Raw genomic sequence first — 22,436 nt, 5'->3', positions numbered from 1 at the left:
GTCGATTATACATCTTTTGATGCATGCAGAGGAACAACTAACTAGGTTAGCGTTTAGATGAGCTAATAAGGAGGTAGGTTTAAGCTTCCAAGAAGGGGCTAAAAAATGATACAAGTAGAGGTAGTCTGGAAATCTCATCAGGGTACTGAGAAATTTTCAGCATTACCTTCCAACCCTGGTTAAGTTGTAAATGGAAGAATGAGTAGCTTCCAATAAAGTGGAACTGGCACCATATTCTCTTTTCTCTTTAAGATGCTGTTGTCACTCTGTCGCCTCTAAATGATGGCCATACAGTTTAGTCCAAGTAGAAAGCTTTAATATATCAACAACCTCAGATACACAGATAATACCATTCTAATGGCAGAAAGAACTAAAGAGGAACTAAACGGCCTCTTGATGAGGGTGAAAGAGGAGAGTGAAAAAGCCAGCTTAAAACTCAACATTCAAAAAACTAAGATCATAACATCCAGTCCCAACACTTCAAGGCAAACAGAAGGGGAAAACATGGCAGCAGTGAAATTTCATTTTCTGGGGCTCCAAAATTACTGTGGATGGTGACTGCAGCCATGGAATTAAAAGACCCTTGCTTCTTGGAAGAAAAGCTATGACAAACCTGGGTAACGTATTAAAAAGCAGAGATACCACTTTGCCAACAAAGGTCCTCATAGTCAAAGCTATGGTTTTTCCAACAGTCATATATGGATGTGAGAGTTGGACCATAAAGAAGGCTGAGTGCTGAAGAACTGATGCTTTCGAATTGCGGTGTTGGAGAAGACTCTTGATAGTCCCTTGGTCTGCAAGGAGATCAAACCAGTCCATCCTAAAGGAAATCAACCCTGAATATTTATTGGAAGGGCTGATGCTGAAGTTGAAGCTACAGTACTTTGGCCACCCGATGGGAAGAGCCAACTCATTAGAAAAGACCCTGATGCTGGGAAAGACTGAAGGCAAAAGGAGAAGGGGGTAGAGGATGGGATGATTGGATGTCATCACCGACTCAATGGACATGAACTTGAGCAAATTCCGGGAGACAGTGAAGGACACAGGAGCCTGGCATGCTGCAGTCCATGGGGTCACAGAGAGTGAGACACGACTCAGCGACTGAACAACAGGAAAGTAAGGATTTCTAAGAAGGTGACATCTGAGGAGAAACCTGAGTGAAGTTGAAAAAAAATGTTCCTGAAAGAGAAAATTTAACAGACACTTCAGTGGTGAATGTTTTTGGCATGCTCAAAGAACGGTAGGGGTACTAGGGTAGCAGAACTTAGCAAAGGGGAGTCAAGTGACTAGCTAGAGGTCAGGTCACTCTCGACCTTGCAGACCACTGTAAGGACACCAACACTGTATGAGACAAGAAATGGTTTAGTATTAGGGAAATTAAGTATATCATTGAAGAATCAAAGCACAAAATAACTTACTGCAATTTGTCTTTTATCTGTTTCTCCTCTTTTATGATGAAGATCTAAATGAATCAGTTAAGAATAATAAATTTAATACTATTACATATCATGATAGAGTCTCTGTTCTGTTCATTTTTTATTTAGAAAATACACAATATTAAATACTTCTTTAATTTACAGAAAATGAACTGTTCTAGTAACACACACATATGTTAATGAAAGGATACAAGTCAAATATTCCAAAATGGTAACATCCCATATGTAGTCATAGTAGGAGTCCATTGCATCATGACTGAAAAACAGAATTCAGTTATTCCATCTTCCTTAAGCAGAAAATTTCAACTTCATTTTAAAAACCATTCATACCTGTTTTGTTCCTGAAGTGATTTAAAGGCTGTTTTGTAGTCAATCTCTCTGAGGAACTGACATAAAATTGCCACCTACATAAACAAAGAATTAAAAATGGTTTCACATACTGAACTTATGGTTGCTGTGGGGAAGGTATAGTTAGGGATTTAGGGAAGGTCATGTACACACTGCTGTATTTAAAATGGATAACTAACAAACAAGGACCTATTGTATAGCACATGGAACTCTGCTCGATGTTACGTGCCAGTCTTGATGGGTGGGGGCTTTAGGGGAGAATATATGCATGGCTGAGTCCCTTCACTGTTCACCTGAAGCTACCACAACACTGTTAATCAGCTATACTCCAATTCAAAACAAACAGTTAAACGTTTGGGAACAAAATTAGATAATAAAAATGGTTTCATGTGTTCGGGGTCAACAGTGACTCCTGGTCTTGGAGGGACAGTTTTTAGTGACTCTTATGTCAAGGATGTGTGCTGTGTCACTCCGTCGTGTCCGGCTCTTGGTGACCCCGTGGTCTGCAGCCCACCAGGCTCCTTCCATGGGATTCTCCAGGCAAGAATACTGGAGTGGGTTGCCATGCCCTCTTCCAGGGAATCTTCCCAACCCAGGGATCAAATCCTGGTGTCCCACAATGCAGGAGGATTCTTTACCATCTGAACCACCAGGGAAGCCCTATGTCAAGAATATATTCTCTAACTTAAGAGGCCTTTACAGATCAGGCTGAATGAATCAGCTCGTATGTATGGAATCCATCCAATTTTAATGGTAAAAATCCTTACACAAGTGTCTGTCTGCCCAATATTTTCTTCACCAGTGACTTAAATCATAAAATTTTTAGAGTTTTACTTGAATGAGAGGCTAGCAAAAAGCAGGTTTAGAAAATCAAAGGGAATGGAAAACTGACCAAAGTGTTAAATGTTCAAGGACATACCAGAACATCCAATTAAACCTTTCACAGCTGGCAAGTACAGAAGCTCATTTTGGCAAAATGTAAGCTGCCAGTGTGCTTAAGATTGAAGACAGATCCATTTCAATCAGGTATGTAGGTCATAATGCTGATCTCTTTCTTAAATATTTATAGAGATTTTAAATTATTCACATACCAAAATATGAACCCTTTCAAAGTATAAAATTCAGTGGTTTTTAGTATATTCACAAAATTGTACAACCATCACCACTATCTAATTCCAAAACATTTCATTACCCTACCCCAGGGGAAAAAACTCCATATCCATTAGCAGTCCCTCTCCATTCCTCTCCTACCTCCTCATCTCCCAGTCTCTGACAACCACTAACCTACACTGACTGTAGATTTGCTTATTCTGGACATTTCATATAAAGGGGATCATACAAAACAAAGCTTTTGTATCTGGTTTTTATTTACTCAACATAAAACTTACAGGATTCATCCCTGTTGTAGCATATATCAGTACTCCCTTTTCATGGCTGAATAATATTCCACTATATAAATATACCAGATTTTGTTTATCCATTCATCAGCAGATGAACATTTGGGTTGTTTCCACTTTTTGTCTATTATGAATAAGGAATTCTGCTATGCTATAAACATTTCACATATGAATTCTTCTGTGGACATATGTTTTCAGTTTTGTTGGTTATATACTTATGAGTGAAACTGCTGGGTCATATGGTAGTGAATTTGATGTTTCCTTTCTTGAGCAGGCAGCAAACGGTTTTCCAAAAAGGCTGCCCCATTGTATATTCCTACCAGCCACATGAGGGTTCTAATTTCTCCACAGCTTCACCAATACTTGTTTCTGTCTTTCAATTACTGCCTCCTCATAAGTGTGAAGTGATATTTCACGTGGTGCTGATTTACGTTTCCCTAATGATTAATGTGGAAATTCCCTGGTGGCTCAGATGGTAAAGAATCTGCCTGCAATGCAAGACTCCCGGGTTCAATCCTTGGGTTATGAAGATCATTGGAGAAGGCAATGGTTATCCACTCGAGTATTTCTGCCTAGAGAATCCCATGGAGAGAGGAGCCTGGCAAGCTATAGTCCATGGGGTCACAAAGAGTCAGACACTACTGAGAGACTAACACACACACAATGATTAATGCACATATCTACTTTTAAATATAAGACATACTTGAGAATGCCTTTTCCATCTATAAGGTTCAAAGGCCAATGTTTCGTAACTCATACTTTCATTTCGGTTAAAATTCTGTAAACTATTAAAAAAAATTTAAGTGAAAGTGAAGTCACTCCGTCATGTCTGACTCTTTGCGACTTCATGGACTGTAGCCTACCAGGCTCCTCCGTCCATGGGATTTTCCAGGCAAGAATACTGGAGTGGGTTGCCATTTTCTTCTCCAGGAGATCTTCCCGACCCAGGGATCGAACCCTGGTCTCCCGCATAGTAGACAGACGCTTTAACGTCTGAGCCACCAGGGAAGTCTCTATTAAAAAAAATTTAAAGATCATACCATATTCTTAAATGCCATAAACTTAAGGAATTATGACATGGAAAATACTTCCCAGTGCAATGCCTTGTATTTACTAAAAACTCTAACTTACATGACAATAAAGCAACATCATAATTTCATGAACTAACCTGTGTGTGGCAATTCAGCAAAGAACAGCACTTTATCATTCGCTTTATTACCTACAAAACAAAATTCTGATTATTTTAGAAAACTAATTGGTAACAATTATAACAAATGTACCACTCTGACGTGGGATGTCAATCATAAGGTAGGTTGTACATGTGCAGGGATAGGAAGAATAGAAGAACCCTATTATTTTTCACTCAATCTTGTTGTGAATCTAAAACTGCTCTAAAAATAGAACTTTCAATTTTAAAAACCTAATTATTAAAAGATTTTAAATCCTATTTCAAGTCATTATTGTAAGTATTAAAAAAGCCATTTATTATATTATGATATTGGCAGCCTAAACCAGAGGACAGAGTAGAGCATATTGGGAGAAAATGAATAAAATTTGAGATTGAGATTGAGATTGAGGAGACAGAATCAACATGCCTTAAAGGTTGAGTGGATACTGGTGGAAGGATTAGTAAAGAAAAGAGGATGACACTCAGGATTTATGCTTGGTCAACTCAAAGGGCAAAACAAAGTTGACTGATATTTCAGTGGGGGTTTATGTTTTTGTTCTGGTGTGGGAAGGTCATCAGGAGGAGAGACTGGTAGAGTAAGATGCTGAACCAGCTGTGGAGAGGTTGAGTTTGAGGTGTTTGGGGAAATCAAATCAGCAATGGCTTGTAGGCATTGGAACTATGAAGCGTGGTCTGACCTAGAGCATTTGGGAGTTATCACCACATTTATGGAAATGAAGAAACTCGGACAAAAAGAGGCCCAGGAAAAAGAAGGTTTTCAGACACTTAAGTAGAAAGCAAGCGCACAACAACAACTTTTACCTGGTCTGTATAAACATCTGGGGGCACAGCCTTGTTAAAGAAATCAGAGCACACAGCTCCTGCCTGGAGGTAATAGTGAAGAGCCGCTGAATACTGATTTGTTGCTTGAAGTAGAAAACAGAGATAAAGATTATCTGTCATTAAATATGCAGCTAGAAAGACAGGGCCTCTTTTGTGAAGGGTCAGGTATTACTACTTCATGTGTGACAAAGCAGATTCAAACCACAGACCTAGGGGTAACGCTTAGCCAGGCCAAGAATGAGAAAAATTGGCTTTATTATTTCAACCACTTTAAAGAAGCCCTATATAGACTGTTCCCATCTAAGACTGATTAGCCAAAATTTTACCTCAGATTTCTTGTCAAACTTACTAGTACAGAACTTAGTACTTGGAGGCATTTATTTCCCAAATGCCTATACTAGAAACAGACCTTATTTTTCTGAGATAGTTTAGAATCAGAAAATTTACTCTGAATAAAGATATGAAGATCCTGATAATAAATTCTTCGCAGGGCTAGGGTAAACATGAGCATTAAAACTGGCAAGTATTGGGCTTCCCTGGTGGTCCAGTAGTTAAGATCCCACCTTGCAATAATGCAGGGGACACCGGTTCCATCCCTGATCCAGGAACATCCCACGTGCCGGGGGGTGACTATGCCCAGGCCCCCCACCCGCTGGAGCCCGCGCTCCGTTACAAGAGAAGCACCGCACAGAGAAGCCTGAGCACTGCAGGTAGAGAGGAGCCTCTCCTCTTTGCAAATAGAGAAAAGCCCTCAAACAGCAACGAAGGCCCAGCACAGCCAAAAATAAAGACGTATTTTTTAATTGGCCATTGTTTGTTTCAAAACTGATCCAGAAGAGAGCAGGATGATGTAGGTGAGGGTACAGATGAAATAAGACTGGCCGTGAGTTAATTACTGCTAAAACTGGGTGGCAACAAATCTCTTCCCATGAACACAAATAATCAAGAGTGCCCGGACATATCTTAGAACTTTTAAAATAGCAATTTTGCAAACTAAACTTTAACCTCTTAAGAATGTTTTACCAACTTTTCAGATGATCACTTACTATGGGGAAAAAGAAAAGGTGGTCAACATAAAATTTAAAAACATCTAAATCAAAGACTCAGAAAAATGTATACATGTAACAGTAACAATTACTCTCAAATTCATCTTGGAAGAAGAGTTAGAGAATGTCAAAAAAAGACTTAAGTTTAATAAAGTACTGTAATAGTAAGTGTAATATATTTATTTTCACTTCTAAAAGTGCTACAAAAACAAAACACAAAGCAGTGATACATGTCACTTACCAAAATAAATGTCCGCCTGAATAATTAACCAGGAGTGGTTGTTTGGGTTTATACTGAGGGCATACCGAACTAGCTCTTTCACTGTAATCGCTACAGCTTCAAAATCCACTGACTGGAGGCTACAGCAAAGACAATAAACATAAATTTAGGAGTCAACTTCACATTCTATACATCAAACAAACAAACAAAAAGTCAAAATTTAAGTGATCATAAATACAATGCTAAATATTACTAGCATTAAATATTTTAAAACTATCAAAACAACTCAATCGGAGGACGTGTGATAAGCCAACTTTTTATATGGGGTTGAAAGCAATCTGATTTTTGTTTCCTTTCCCCAAAATGCCAAAGAAGGTAAACCAGGCCACTCTAAGGGTATCTGTAAACATTCTACAATGTAAAGCACAAAAAGGTGCTATGATATAACTCTATCTCCACTTTTTATGCATAACTTACAGGCAACAAAATTATAAAGAGATACACTGATAAAAATTTTCCAAATGATTTTTAAGTTCTGTTATCTAGAGAAAGCTACAAAAAACAAAGGTTCAAACACCAACAATACTGCTATATGTGGCCTTAAATCCATCTTGTGGCTTCTTGTAAGAGTAACTAACTCCTCTGGATTAGATGTTTCACTGGGTTAGAGGCGAGATATGGCAAGTGTCATCTCTGCAATACATTTGGAAGCAATGAAGAATCCAAAAAGCGAGAGGGGAATGGGGCCAGCTGCTCTGAGCCCAGTTAAACCTGGAAATTCTGAGACACAGAATAAGGAGACAGAAGTGTGAGGATAAAAGCCAGGCCAGCACCCAAGAAACACAATCACAGCGCCTACCTCCCAGAAGCAGTGAGACCCAGCGGTAGAGAAAACAGGCTTTTGATTCAGAAGCATACCACAGTTCAAGTCCTGGCTCTATCATTTACAAGATGAGCTTGGACAAGGACAATCTCTGTTGCCCCGAGGAGCTAAATTTTACCGTAATTCACCACTGTTACCAGTGTAGTGGGAAAGTATCATGGTGCTACTAGCAAACACCCAACTGTCTGTTTACAATTTATTTATTTCTGGCTGCACTAGGTCTTCATTTTTGCAAGTGGGCTTTATTTAGCTGCAGTGAGCGGGAATTGCTCTCGAGTCGAGGTGCGCGGGCTTCTCATTGTGGTGGCTTCTCGTTGCCTCTTGCAGGCCCTAGAGCACACAGGCTTTCAGCAGTTGCAGCTTGCAGACTCCGTAGTTTTGGCACACCGGCTTAGTTGCCCTTGGCACGTGGGATCTTCTGGGACCAGGGAACCTTCCTTAACCTTGTCCCCTGCACTGGCAGGCAGATTCTTAACCACTGGATCACCAAGGAACTCCCTGTGCCAAGTCGCTTCAGTGGTGTCTTACTCTTTGAGACGCTATGGACTGAGCCCGCCAAGCTCCTCCGCGTCTCCTGCAGCTCCTGCATTGCAGGTAGATTCCTTACCGCTGAACCACCAGGGAAGCCTACAACTAATTTATTTACAATTATTTAAATAAGTTAAGGGTTTCCTTGGTGGCTCAGATGGGAAAGAATCCACCTGCAATGTGGGAGACCTGAGTTCAATCCCTGGGTTGGGAAGACTCCTGGGAGGAGGGCATGGCAACCCACTCGAGTATTCTGGAGAATCCCATGGACAGAGGAGCCTGACGGGCTACAGTCCATGGACAGAGGAGAATCCCATGGACAGAGGAGCCTGACGGGCTACAGTCCATCGGAGAATCCCATGGACAGAGGAGCCTGACGGGCTACAGTCCATGGGATTGCAAAGAGTTGGACACGACTGAGCAACTAAGCACAGCACAAATAAGTTAAACTAGTTTATATTTTCTAGAAATTTGTAAAATGTTAATCTAAGAATTGGTTCTATATCACTAACAATTTTAATAAGGCAGTAATATTTAATCTATGCCATCTTCACACACTATTCTTGGACTCAATAAAGACCCTTGCTCAAGAGAAAAGTCTTCTCTGGTCAAACATTTGGTCACATTTTATTTTCTCCATGTTAATTTACATTAAAATAATTTTATCATGAAAATAAAAATAGATAAGCCTACTATGTAGCAGTAATTATTGTAAACACCTACCTTAGAACATGTATTATCCTCCCAGGGTAGCTACTATTCTTATATCCATTTTACAGGTGAGGAAACTGGCCCAGAAAGCAACTAACCCAAGGTCATATTCCTGGTAAGTGGACAGGCTGGGACTCAAGCTCTCTGAGTCTGGCTTGGAACCTATGACAAACCACTGCCTCATTTATAAACACACTGAAAAAAAATCAATCAGTACTTTACAATCTAAATTCAGGCTGAAGCAGTAACATCTAAGACTTATTATAACCAAAGGCAAATAGGGATTTCCCCAGCACCCCAAAGCAGGGGACACGGGTTCGATACCTGGTTGGGGAACTAAGATCCCATATACCACAGCACAACTAAGCCCGCACACCACAACTGATGAGCCCGCAAGCTCTGGAGCCCACGCTCCGCAACAAGAGCACCCGCACCACCACTGGAGAAAGCCTGTGCACCACAATGAAGACTCAGCACAGTCAAAAAAAAATAAAAAGGTAAAACGATCTCTACCTGATTACTGGACTGTTATCTAGCACACCAAATTTTACATAAACAATCTGCAGTTATTTGTTTCAGGAAGCATGGTGCTGCTTTGGGAACCAAGCCTCGCAAATGGAGGCAAGGGTCACACACCACTTTGGATCCTCCAAAATCCTTGTCCCAGAGAGCTTCCCATCTCTAAGACTGCTTACCTATCTACAATCTTTTCTTCTTCAGAGATGCCTTTATTAAGAGCAATAAAATATGGCCTAGATTTCTGTGCCTGCCCTTCAGGCACAAAGATGACTAGGGGATAGGGGAGAAAAGGAAGAGTAATTTCTGTGAGGAAATAAATGGACTCTCCTGAATAAGAAGCTGGCATCTGTGGGACGAGAAAAATGTAAGTGGTTTCTTCTTCCAGAAAAGGAAGGACATTTTCTTCTCCCCTTAGTTGTCCTTAGTCGTCCAGCTCTTCCTGTGGTTCTCAGGTGATAAAAGAAAGAAGAGTTCTTAAAGTAACTAAAGAATTTCTTAAGGTAACTAAAAAGAGTTGGGGACCTCTGACAATCAGTATTAGAAAAACCAGATAGAAAGTCATCCTTTTATAAGCCTCCATTTTCTAATTCCACCACTGACAAGAAATGGGGACTACTGAGAGACAGTCTAGATCCAACCTAAGGCTAGTACACTTCAGCTCTTACTTAGTTACGCCTGATGCAAAATTTTTAGGAAGATCATTACTGTAATAGAGAAATAGGAAGTTGGCTATAGAGTTGCAACAAATTGCAGTCTTTTAATCAAATTATTCAAGGTTATCTATATCAGTCAGGATAATTTATATATACATTAAATATATAAACAATTTAATAAAATGTAAGCTATAATACTTCTTACTTGGGAATGGAGGATGGCCAGATAGAAATATGTTCAGCTGTAATATCATTCACAATGTCCTCCTTATTTAAAAAAAAAAAAAAAAAAAGGTGTGATTTAAAAAGAACTTTCTTTCAAAGATCTTTTAGATGAAATTATGAAATACTGACCCGAACGTTGTGAAGTTTCACAAAGAGTGACAAAATAATAGTCAAAACCAATGGTTCCTATGAGAAAGAAAACAAAGAATCCTTAAACATTATATACATCTTGATATTTCTCTATTAGCCTCAAGGATACCAAGTACTTTCCTTCAAAAGATTCTTACCCTTTTGAACGTTATCACCTGCTTTAGTTAAGAGTACACTAGAGATTAACATTATTTTTAATCTCATGAAAAAAATCACAACACACAATTAACACAAAAGTGACCAAATTTAGGTGTCTGTCCTCCCATGTCTTTTGAAATTGAATATAAATAGAACTCCTTCCCACCAGTACTTCCAGCTATCTCTAAAAAAAATTGACTTTTTATTCCTCAAACTAATATTCAGGGACTTTCCTGGTGGTCCAGTGGTTAAGACTCCATGTTTCCACCGCAGAGGGCACGGGTTTGATTCCTGGTGGGAGAACTAAGATACCACAAGTTGTGTGACACAGCTATTTACAGAATGGAATTTAAAGAGTGGAATCTATGTCCAATGAACACATATGATATTAATCCTATCAAGAAGAATTAAAGTTAGGATTCACACATCTAGCCCTATTACAAAGACTTCTTTACAATTTTAAAACACTTACTCTACTCACTAAAACAGAGTAAGGTAAATGCAAAATAAACTTCTCCATTCAGACTATCCCAGCCTCAAAAAAAATGATCACCAAAGATAAAAAGCACATTAACAGATTACTTAAATAATCAGCATTTAAACACTCAATAATTCTTTTTTATCATATCCTCAGAAATCAGCAATACTAGTTAGACTCACTTTTACAAAACTTACCCTTAATCTTTTGAGGAAAGAAAGAAGTTCACTCCTACAAAAACACAAATTTTTGTATACACATTTAATACCAGAAATTTAAAATAAAAACAAGAAAGTAAATTCTAGGTGAAGGTCTAGTTCTAACTTTCCAGTTCTGCATGTATAAAAGAGTGTAATATTCTATTGTTAAACCAAGCTAACAAAATGTCTTTCCTGATTTAATTACATGTGATATCTTCAGTACTATCCAACCACACACTGTTGATTTTGAATTCAGGTTTGATTATATTAGATGATTAACAGGTAGTTCCTTAAAGTAACTATATATAAACAGGTATTTCCTAAGGTGGTGCTATTAGACAAGTCCATCCAAGATCAGCACCAGAGAATTCTTACATTGTCCATTTTTATGATACACAAGGATAATGACAGATGTTCTTAAAATAGTACAAAATGGTATAAATAACTTAAAAAACAAACTGAAAGAAACATACCGATACATTATACCTAATGTAGATTCCCTCTGCTTTATTAAACTAACTCTGCCATCATTTCCTCGTTTGTGTTGACTGGACACACTACAGATCTGAACCACAACTTCCCAAAGGTCTTTAGCAGTCCGTCTGCTTTCTTTAGGGCCTGGAAGTTCTTTGCATGTAGCTGCTAAAAGCTGCCCAAGCTATAACATGAAAAACAGAAAACACACAAAAGATAATCTGTAATGTCATACATGCTATTTCTATCACTGAGGTACATTTGAAGAAAGAAGGAAACTGCCCGCACATACAAAGCACAGTTACTTGATGCTGGCCTCTATCCAACCACTGGGCAATTTAGAGTTCACTGTACACTGACAGATCTGAATCAGATCTGGAAAGAGGATCCTCTGGTTCCACCACATTACAAACTTTCTTGTTTCTAAACAACCAGTCTAAGGAGAACAAAAACAGCATAGTCTAATGAGAATAAAACTGCAACAAAGCAAAGAGATATGCTATTAAGTAGGGGAAAAAAAGTTGCTAAATTCACTATGCTCCCACTTGAAAAAAAAAGCGTGTAATGGTATACATGAAAATGTTAACTGTAAAAACCCAGAGATTAAAATAGTAGTTAAATTTCATTCACACCCACACATTTTTTTTTTTAATGAAAAAAAATGAGGAAAAAATATGGACACTGAAGTTGGCAAAACAGAGGAACAAGATTTAGAGCAACTTTTCGCTAAGGAAAATAGCAGCGACTGGGGATATAATTACTGTTGATGTGAGGAGGCAGAATTAAGGGAGCACAGATTACTGAAAAGGACTGATCTGAAGAAGGGCAGCCTTCAGGACCGAAGGTGGAGGAAGGATCCAGAATGAACACGCAGCACACACCCCGGCAGAAGTGCAGGAGCGGGAGAGAGAACCGTGAGGACGGGGCTGGAGCGCGCTGGCGGCGCAGACAGGCTGGAGGGCAGGCGAGGAAGGAGAGGCTCCCGCACCTTAAGAGGCCTGGCAGGCTCAGTCAAAGCCAGGGCCTTTGTCCTGCACCACTGCGACCTAACTGAGCACCAACCTCTCCTCCTCCTCCCACCAGCCAGTCTCCTATAATCCAAATGCCCATCAACGCTGTACATTTCCAGCAGACTACACTACCCCCACCCTGATCCGAGAAGGAGGCTGGACAGCTTTCACTATTTCAAAAGGTCATCTTTAGACACATGCTTAAGAGCCTCTTCTTTCCTTTTTGTGATAAACGGATATTTAAAGAAATAAAATACGTAACAGAATGGAAAATAAAACTGATTTAAATCACTGTTTCACTACCCAGGGATAATGACTATTAATACCCTTCCAGACTCTTCCCTATGCATGTGTATTTATATTCCACATGAAATTCAAAGTCTGAAAGGTGTATAATTTTTAATACACATCCCACACTCTAGACTTCTTTCTCTCCTTTCTCCTCTACGCAAACAAGGGAACAAGGGGCCAGCTAGGGAATGGAGCAGGCAAAACGCTAACCCAGATGAGACAACGAGAGGCCTGAGTGGCCCTGCAACAAGGTCACCCCTCACCCTTCCTCTTCTGCAGCCAGATGAGGGGGAAGTGCAGGAAGCAGGGGCTAAGCGAGCCCAGGGTTAGGTAACCGACAACACACCCTTCTGCACTGCGGGCCCTCCTCACACGTGCGGCCAGCCTCTCTGGTGCAAGGCTCCACCGAATTCACTGCTAAGATGAACAAAGAGAGAAGCTACCACACTATCTTAATACCAAGCCACCATTCTAAGTGGACATGACAATCTTGAAATAAAACGGTTCCCTCATCTGAGAGCTTACTAAGGACCAAGAGACTGCCGGGCATAAACAGAAAAATTTCCTAAATATGAGGAACTCCCATCTCAGAAACTTGACTAAAAAACACAGATATAATCCAAAGTCTGAAATTACAAAGAAAAGGATAATTCAGGTACAATATATTTTTATGAACAATCAGAAAACAAAAAAGGAGGGAAAACCAAAAAACTCAGTAAGTCTCCAAAGGGCTGAAATAAAATGAGCTCAGTTTTTCAAGAAGGAAGAAACAAATAACCGAAGACAAATGTAAAAAACTAGTACTATCTTGCAAGGTTCCCAGATAGCCATCAATTTAAGGGACTATGTACTAAAGATGAGATGAGGGCAGGTAAGAACAACAAAAGGTAATACAAGCATTAAGAAAAGAATAAGGGCTTCCCTGGTGGTCCAGAGGTTAAGAATCTGCCTTGCAATGCAGGGGATACCAGTACGATCCCTGGTCAGGGAAGATCCCACATGCTGCAGGGCACCTAAGCCCATGAGCTGCAGCTACTGAAGCCGTGCGCCCTAGAAATTGTGCTCCGCAGCAAGAGAAGCCACCACGATGAGAAGCCCCCGAACGGCAGCTCGAGTAGCCCCCAATCGTCACATCTAGAGAAATCCCAAGGGCAGCAACAAAGATAAATAAATAAGTATTTTTAAAAAAGAATAAGGAAACTTGGGATGAAATGCATACATAAAAAAGTCTTATATCATAAAACTCCTTCTTCTTTTTAAACTGTAAGACCAGAAAAGGAGAAAAGCTCACTGCTTCTTCGGGGCAAACATAGTATTAACACACGAAAGATATTTTCTTAGGGAAAACATCCTCCATATTTTTTAAGTTCTCTGCACAGAGAAGCACTTTCAGTGGTACAGGAGAAATGCAATTAAGAAAGAAGAATAAACAACATACCATCAATTCACTGAATTAATTCTTTCACACGGAAATAATTACTAATAACAAACATGCAAACTAATAAGGGGGCTTCCCAGGTGGTGCTAGTGGTAAAGAATCCACCTGCCAATGCAGGAGACATAAGAGACTTGGGTTCAATCCCTGGGTCGGGAAGATCCCCTGGAGGAGGGCAAGGCAACCCACTCCAGTATTCTTGCCTGGAGAATCCCATGGACAGAGGAGCCTGGCAGGCTACAGTCCATAGGCTCACAAAGAGTCGGGCACGACTAAAGCCAACTTTGCATGCACACGAACAAGAATCAGGCATCAACTTAAGAGAGTTTAATAGGCTTTGAAGAAGGGAAGGTGCTTACATGGAAATGGGTGCAGTTCATCCCCGGGGGTTTCCTCAGGTCTACCCCAGGTACTCCAGGGCTAAAGTCAGGGTCTGACTCAAAGCAAGAAAAAGTAACTAACTTCTCACTAGTTTACAATTAAACCAAAATGTTGTCTGTTAACTAAATAATTTTTGCTTATATTTTCATAACTATATGGTACTAGAAAAGGTCAGTTTTCATTCCAATCCCAAAGAAAGGCAATGCCAAAGAATGCTCAAACTACCGCACAATTGCACTCATCTCACACGCTAGTAAAGTAATGCTCAAAATTCTCCAAGCCAGGCTTCAGCAATACGTGAACCGTGAACTTCCACATGTTCAAGCTGGTTTTAGAAAAGGCAGAAGAACCAGAGATCAAATTGCCAACATCCGCTGGATCATCAAAAAAGCAAGAGAGTTCCAGAAAAACATCTACTTCTGCTGTAATGACTATGCCAAAGCCTTTGACTGTGTGGATCACAATAAACTGTGGAAAATTCTGAAAGAGATGGGAATACCAGGCCATCTGACCTGTCTGTTGAGAAACCTGTATGCAGGTCAGGAAGCAACAGTTAGAACTGGACATGGAACAACAGACTGGTTCCAAATAGGAAAAGGAGTACGTCAAGGCTGTATATTGTCACCCTGCTTATTTAACTTATATGCAGAGTACATCATGAGAAACGCTGGACTGGAAGAAACACAAGCTGCTGGGAAAAATATCAATAACCTCAGATATGCAGATGACACTACCCTTTTGGCAGAAAGTGAAGAAGAACTAAAGAGCCTCTTGATGAAAGTGAAAGAGGAGAGTGAAAAAGTTGGCTTAAAGCTCAACATTCAGAAAACTAAGATCATGGCATCTGGTCCCATCACTTCATGGGAAATAGATGGGGAAACAGTGGAAACAGTGACAGACTTTATTTTCTTGGGCTCCAAAATCACTGAAGATGGTGACTGCTGCCATGAAATTAAAAGACACTTAGTCCTTGGAAGGAAGGTTATGACCAACCTAGATAGCATATTTAAAAGCAGAGACATTACTTTGCCAACAAAAGTCTGTCTAGTCAAGTCTATGGTTTTTCCAGTGGTCATGTATGGATGTGAGAGTTGGATGGTGAAGAAAGCTGAGTGCGGAAGAATAGATGCTTTTGAACTGTGGTGTTGGAGAAGACTCTTGAGAGTCCCTTGGACTGCAAGGAGATCCAACCAGTCCATCCTAAAGGAGATCAGTCCTGGGTGTTTATTGGAAGGACTGATGTTGAGGCTGAAACTCCAATACTTTGGCCACCTCATGCCAAGAGCTGACTCATTGGAAAAGACCCTAATGCTGGGAAGGATTGGGGGCAGGAGGAGAAGGGGACGACAGAGGATGAGATGGTTGGATGGCATCACCGACTCGATGGACATGGGTTTGGGTGGACTCAGGGAGTTGGTGATGGACAGGGAGGCCTGGCGTGCTGTGATTCATGGGGTCGCAAAGAGTCGGACACGACTGAGTGACTGAAGTAAACTGAATATGGTACTAGAAAAAAATATTAAGAGAGGGCAATCTCAAGTGCCTTAATTATCAAAAACTATACTTTTACATACAAACCAACGACATTTGTCCAAACTTATATTCAATCTTAGAAACTGGACAAGTTCCCTAAGGAGTATAGATCTAAAGAAACTGGTCCAATAATCCCACCCTAATAATTCTTTTATTTAGATTAAACATGAATTACCTTCACAAACGGATTACTCTGAAGTAGAAATGCAGGAACTTGCAGAGTAAGGTATTCATTTTCCCTCCAGTTTAACATAAAAGCCACACACTCCTCAGAAATAACTTGACGAAAAGGAATATCTATAAAGCAAAGAAGAAAGTAGTTAGACTTACTATTGTAACATTAAAAGAACAAAGCAAATAGTTGCTCAGATTCCAGTTGAGTAAATGAAAAACAATAAGTTAGATGAAAAAAATAGAAAAAAACTAACATTTTATACTTTTCTTCTAGAAAGTCTAATATTTTACAATAATAGATTGTCAGTTTCCACTACTAATCAACAAAATTCTCTACTAATAACACCTTAAGATGCCGAATACCCTCCTGTAGAAGTGTAGGAGTTGGTATCTAGCCTCTACAAATTTACAATTTAAATGTGTGGAGAATAACCACACAAAGAAAACAAATATATGATGGTACAGTATAACCTTCTAGCATATTTAGAGTGCAGAAATAGGTAAACTATGTGTAAAACCTGCAACTAGTCTAAGCTAATGTTTTTCATTTTTAATAATTTTTCTGAGTAAAGCATGATAAATATTCATGACACAAATCATTTACTCATTCAAAAAATATTATACCGGTAACAATTTTAAATAAAAAAGATATGAGGAAAAAAGTCACTTAGAATTGTTTGACTATTATTTCGTTTGAAATAAATGTACTTTAATATTAAATACACTTGAATTTTTGTAACTCAAAGTATATAATACTCAGGTTTTAATGTATTTCAAGAAAGAGGGAAAGAAACCTATTGAAAACTAAATAACAATGTTGACACTTAAAATGGGGAGAGCTAGATTTTTCAGTCTTTCTAAAAACTCTGTACCTGTGGCTATTTGTTTAATACCTCACTTTATTCCAAAAAGCAATTGGAAACGACAAAAGACAGATACAGGAACACAGCAAAATGAAATAAGAATACACTCTTTGCATTGTCTCCTTAAAGAAGGAATGAAGACAGAAGTGAATTTAATAACCCAGCGCACGCTTCACTGCGCATTCCTCACTATACACTTTGCCAAAGGAAAGCCAGACAGCATTTGGCTCCGAGGCTTCCTTTCTTCACTGGGCACTTCTCATTAGAGAGTCCACAATTGTTCTTAGAGAAGAATTAGCATCTAGAGTGGGGATCAACCATTTTCTCATTCTTCCTAACAGTACATCCTTTCCCTTCTCATTTCCAACACTGTTTACAACACAAACTACGGGAAAAACAGATGAACATTCAATAAGTCAAGGGAGGGAAGGAAGTAAGGATGAAGGGAAGGAAAAGTATGTGAACCCCAAACCACTGAAATAACAACAAGGTAGTAAAAAGAGACTGTAATTATTTGAAGGCATTTCCAATCATTTCGAAGAGTAAAAGCATAGGGTTAAGTTGGACTGATGAGTTCAAAACACAGTTTTGTTCCTTACTTTATGGCCAAATTCTTTAACCTTCGTTTCTTGATTTACAAAACAGGGATAATTAAAGAAGAAGTTACTTTATAGAGATGCCGTGAGGACTAAATCAGTCACGTACTAAGTTCTTAGAACAATGTCTGACAAATAGTTAGCAGCACTCAATAGAGGTTAGGTTTTTAAAATTCTTTTTGCTTTTCATTTTAGAGAAATCATGTATGAAAAAACCAATCTTCAACCTTTAAAAAGAAAACATTCTGTTGACAGTATATATTAATTAGATCAATTCTTATTAAGATACTGAAGGGCACTGACACATTAAAACTCAAAGGAATTCTATCCTTAGATTGCTAAAAAGTTGTAATGTCTTTAAGAAATCACAATGTTAACAATTAATTCAAAAGACCCCAGAAAACCAGCAGCCATTTGTTTGGCCACGTATTAGCACCTTCCTTGATACTTCTATAACATAAATTTTACGGTTTATAGTATTAAATGTGTACAGTATGATTGAAATGCTCTAAATATTATTAAAACACATAAAATTAAGAAACTGCTTTAACTAAGCAAGATTACATGTAACACAGATGATAATTCTTATTTAAGCCCCTTTTCACGATATGACATTTTTGGCCTGGCCAAATCTGTTCCTAAAGTGACCACAAGTGAGTTTCTGACCCACTGGCAATCATTTTGAGGGCTGTCTATGGCAGCAATGAGGAAATAAACCTTCAACATGCAGCTTCAAGGACATTTTGATTCTTCTAAAAGAATACCTTAAAACTGCAATATAATTCCTATAGTGTGATGAAAGGTGTCTCCTCAGAATTTATGTCCACCTGGTTTTAGAAAAGGCAGAGGAACCAGAGATCAAATTGCCAACATCTGCTGGATCATCGAAAAAGCAAGAGAGTTCCAGAAAAACATCTATTTCTGCTGTAATGATTATGCCAAAGCCTTTGACTGTGTGGATCACAATAAACTGTGGAAAATTCTGAAAGAGATGGGAATACCAGACCATCTGACCTGCCTTTGAGAAACCTGTATGCAGGTCAGGAAGCAACAGTTAGAACTGGACATGGAACAACAGACTGGTTCCAAATAGGAAAAGGAGTACGTCAAGGCTGTATATTGTCACCCTGCTTATTTAACTTATATGCAGAGTACATCATGAGAAACGCTGGGCTGGAAGAAGCACAAGCTGGAATCAAGACTGCCGGGAGAAATATCAATAACCTCAGATATGCAGATGACACCACCCTTATGGCAGAAAGCGAAGAAGAACTAAAGAGCCTCTTGATGAAAGTGAAAGAGGAGAGTGAAAAAGTTGGCTTAAAACTCAACTCTCAGAAAACTAAGATCATGGCATCCGGTCCCATCACTTCATGGCAAATAGATGGGGAAACAGTGCAAACAGTGGCTGACTTTAGTTTTTGGGCTCCAAAATCACTGCAGATGGTGACTGCAGCCATGAAATTAAAAGACACTTAGTCCTTGGAAGGGAAGTTATGACCAACCAACAGCATATTAAAAAGCAGAGACATTACTTTGCCAACAAAGGTCCGTCTAGTCAAGGCTATGGTTTTTCCAGTAGTCATGTACGGATGTGAGAGTTGGACTCTAAAGCAAGCTGAGCGCTGAAGAATTGATGCTTTTGAACTGTGGTGTGGGAGAAGACTCTTGAGGGTCCCTTGGACTGCAAGGAGATCCAACCAGTCCATCCTAAAGGAAATCAGTCCTGGGTGTTCATTGGTAGGACTGATGTTGAAGCTGAAACTCCAATACTTTGGCCACCTGATGACAAGAGCTAATTCATTTGAAAAGACCGTGATGCTGGGAAAGACTGAGGGCAGGAGAAGGGGACGACAGAGGATGAGATGGTTGGATGGCATCACCGATTCAATCGACATGGGTTTGGGTGGACTCCATGAGTTGGTGATGGACAGCGAGGCCTGGCGTGCTGCGGTCACAGGGTCGCAAAGAGACAGACACGACTGAGCGACTGAACTGAACTAAAACCTCAGCAGGTGATCGTACTCAGAAACTGGGTCTTTGAAGACGTGCTAATGAAAATGAAATCACACTGAATCAGGGCAGACCCTAAATCCAGTGACTGGTGCCATTATGAGAGGACAGGGGATGGGGACACAGACGGACACATACACATACACACACACACACGAGAAGGCCACGTAGAGAGACAAAGACGAGTGCTGCGGCTGCAAGCCCAGGGATGTCAAAGGCTGCTGGGACCCACTAGAGACTACAGAGGAGCAACAGCCTTTAAAGGAAGCACGGCCCTGAAGACTCCTTGATTTCAGACATCTCATCTCCAGAACTGTAAACGAATACATTTTTGGTACTAATATATGGCAGTCCTAGGAAATTAACAGTTTTCTACATTTCCCTCAATGTTTTCAAGTGAACTCCACATCTGAATTGTTTTAAAAGAACATTAACTTTTTCACTGATGGTTAAAAAGTCCAGTAAATATTCTTCTAGAATCTTCCCCACAGTTATTTGAATACCGAAGTCCTGAAATCTGGCTCTGTGAAAGTGTCTTACCAGGAAGCCTCATTTCCAGATATCCTCGCACCCTACTAATAAGATCAGAAGGAGGTCTCTCTCCTGACTGCCCTGTTCCAGCTTCATGCGTATAAATATCCAAAAGCAGCATCTCATTCAGCATGACCTGACGAAGTTTTGGTGAGAATTCTGTCACCAACTCCAAACAAGCAGCAAACAGCTGTTTGGCATGGGAGAAGTCCTATAAAAAGAATAGCAGAATGGTCTGAATCACCTTTCCTCTGAAGTGAAAAAAATATGTCTTTATAAGTACAGAACAAAGAGAAGAATAAATTTAAATGGTGAACACTGGTTATCTCGAGGAGTAAGGCTAGATTAACACCTTTTTACTTATCATCTCGGCATTACTGATTTATTCCAATAAATATTAATTCTTATACATATATATACACATTTTTTTTTTTTGGCTGCACCACATGGCATGCAGGATCTTAGTTCTCCATGGTGGTGGTACGGATATATATGGTGGTTTAGTTGCTAAGTCATATCCAACTCTTGCGACCCCATGGACTGTAGCCCACCAGGCTCCTCTGTCCGCGGGATTCTTCAGGCAAGAATACTGGAGTGGGTTGCCATTTCCTTCTCCAGGGGATCTTCCTGACCAGGCATCAAACCCATGCCTCCTGCAATGGAAGCATAAGTCCAAACCACTGGACCTCCAGGGAATTCCCTGTAATTTTTTAAAAACATCCAATAAACAATCAGTATAATACACATGTTATATTACTAAAGAAGTTTTACACAAACTATAACAAAACTGAAAGGTTTATATAAATGTTACATACAATATACATATACTATACAGGTATAAAATTCCATGATTAAACACCCTTCTCCACCTAAGACAGTCAGAATTAGACCTTACCCCTTCCACAAGGTTTCACATTCTAAAATTCTGCACACAACCCTATTAGCCTATATAACTGACTAATAAATAAAAACAACATCAGCTATGATCTAAGCCCTTTCCTACACTAATTTTTCCAAAACGTAGCCTTTGCTTATTCTCTCTCTCTCCACGTGCTCTTATAATCTGGCTTCTATCCCCCACGTCAAGAAGAAATGGCTCTTACTAAATAAGAAAGTTCTAATGGCACACTCTACTGAATACCTTCCAGTTACCTGACTGGACTTTGGGGCTAGAGCCCAGTACTGTCCATTCCCTCTATCTGACATCCTCTATCCCCTTAGCTATTAAGACTCCACGAGCCTGGTTCTCATACCAGACTCTTCCGTGCCACTGTTTCTTGGATGCAGTGCCAGACACCCTAGTATATCCTCCTAGGGTGATCTATGATGATTCCCAAAACTGTATTTCCAGCCCAGACGACTTCCCAAATAGATTACAAATTCCTTATGTAAAATCTACAAAAGTGATTTTAAGGATCCTTGTTTTTTAGCTTGAAATACAATCTTTTACTAATGTAATACTAAATACAAATAAGAACTATTCACGTTCTCTAAGTTTTTAAAAGAAATAGAGAAGAAGCCATATGTCCAAGACTATGGTCTTGAATAGTTATGAGGATAAAGGGAAAAGAATAAACCAAAATGCCTTTTCAAATATCCTTTCAGACCTACAATGATGATTTTAAGAAAAACAAAACTGATCCTGATTCCTGGTTTCATGCTAAATTAATAAAGCATATTCTTAACCAAAGGTCAATGTATACTTTTACTCACCTTAACAGTACTGCAGTGTAGACCTTTGGCCATTAGAATGTAAACCAAATCTCTTGTTAAATTGTCTTTAATTCCCAGGATGACACTACTATAGACAAGAGGTAATTCCCACTAGAAGAAATAAAAATACATAAACACACACACACAAAGCCAAATCTAGATAAGAATCCTTCAGTAATAGTCAACTCCATTTAATAAAATCATTCAAAGGTCATTTTTTAAAGAGAAAGGAAAATGATAGCCGCAACGAACTGCTAATCTAAGTGAACATATTCACTATAATAACCAAGTAATAAATAATTAAATGGAATGGAACTTTCTGAAGGATAGCCTATAGAAATAAAGAAAAAATCTAGGAGTGTAGCAGGTATTAATTCATATGATCCTCACAACAGTCATTATTAAATAGGTACTATATCTCCATTTCACAGATGAGAAAACGGAGGCACACAGAAGTTAAATAACTTGCTGAAGACTAT

The 22,436-nt window shown here is 39.3% G+C and overlaps 1 protein-coding gene across 8 annotated transcripts in view; it reads right to left on the bottom strand.

Moving 5' to 3' along the window:
* INTS8 (integrator complex subunit 8) overlaps nt 1-22,436 on the bottom strand; it is a 47,155-nt gene that overhangs the window by 2,335 nt on the left and 22,384 nt on the right. For all 8 annotated transcript variants that reach the window (XM_081496990.1, XM_081496986.1, XM_081496988.1 and 5 more), the window contains 13 exons: nt 21,958-22,068; nt 20,254-20,455; nt 16,243-16,364; nt 11,417-11,601; nt 10,941-10,974; nt 10,107-10,163; nt 9,958-10,019; nt 6,480-6,598; nt 5,172-5,275; nt 4,350-4,400; nt 1,767-1,840; nt 1,628-1,692; nt 1,419-1,462 (listed from right to left, as the gene is read on the bottom strand). In XM_081496990.1, the coding sequence (XP_081353116.1) occupies nt 1,419-1,462; nt 1,628-1,692; nt 1,767-1,840; nt 4,350-4,400; nt 5,172-5,275; nt 6,480-6,598; nt 9,958-10,019; nt 10,107-10,163; nt 10,941-10,974; nt 11,417-11,601; nt 16,243-16,364; nt 20,254-20,455; nt 21,958-22,068 (1,230 nt within the window). The remainder of the gene's footprint in view (nt 1-1,418; nt 1,463-1,627; nt 1,693-1,766; nt 1,841-4,349; nt 4,401-5,171; nt 5,276-6,479; nt 6,599-9,957; nt 10,020-10,106; nt 10,164-10,940; nt 10,975-11,416; nt 11,602-16,242; nt 16,365-20,253; nt 20,456-21,957; nt 22,069-22,436) is intronic.

Source organism: Giraffa tippelskirchi, chromosome 6 (genome assembly GCF_054371585.1).
Source record: "Giraffa tippelskirchi isolate mGirTip1 chromosome 6, T2T-mGirTip1v1.2.pri, whole genome shotgun sequence".
Lineage (NCBI taxonomy): Eukaryota > Metazoa > Chordata > Mammalia > Artiodactyla > Giraffidae > Giraffa > Giraffa tippelskirchi.
This window is presented reverse-complemented; position numbering and strand designations above follow the sequence as displayed.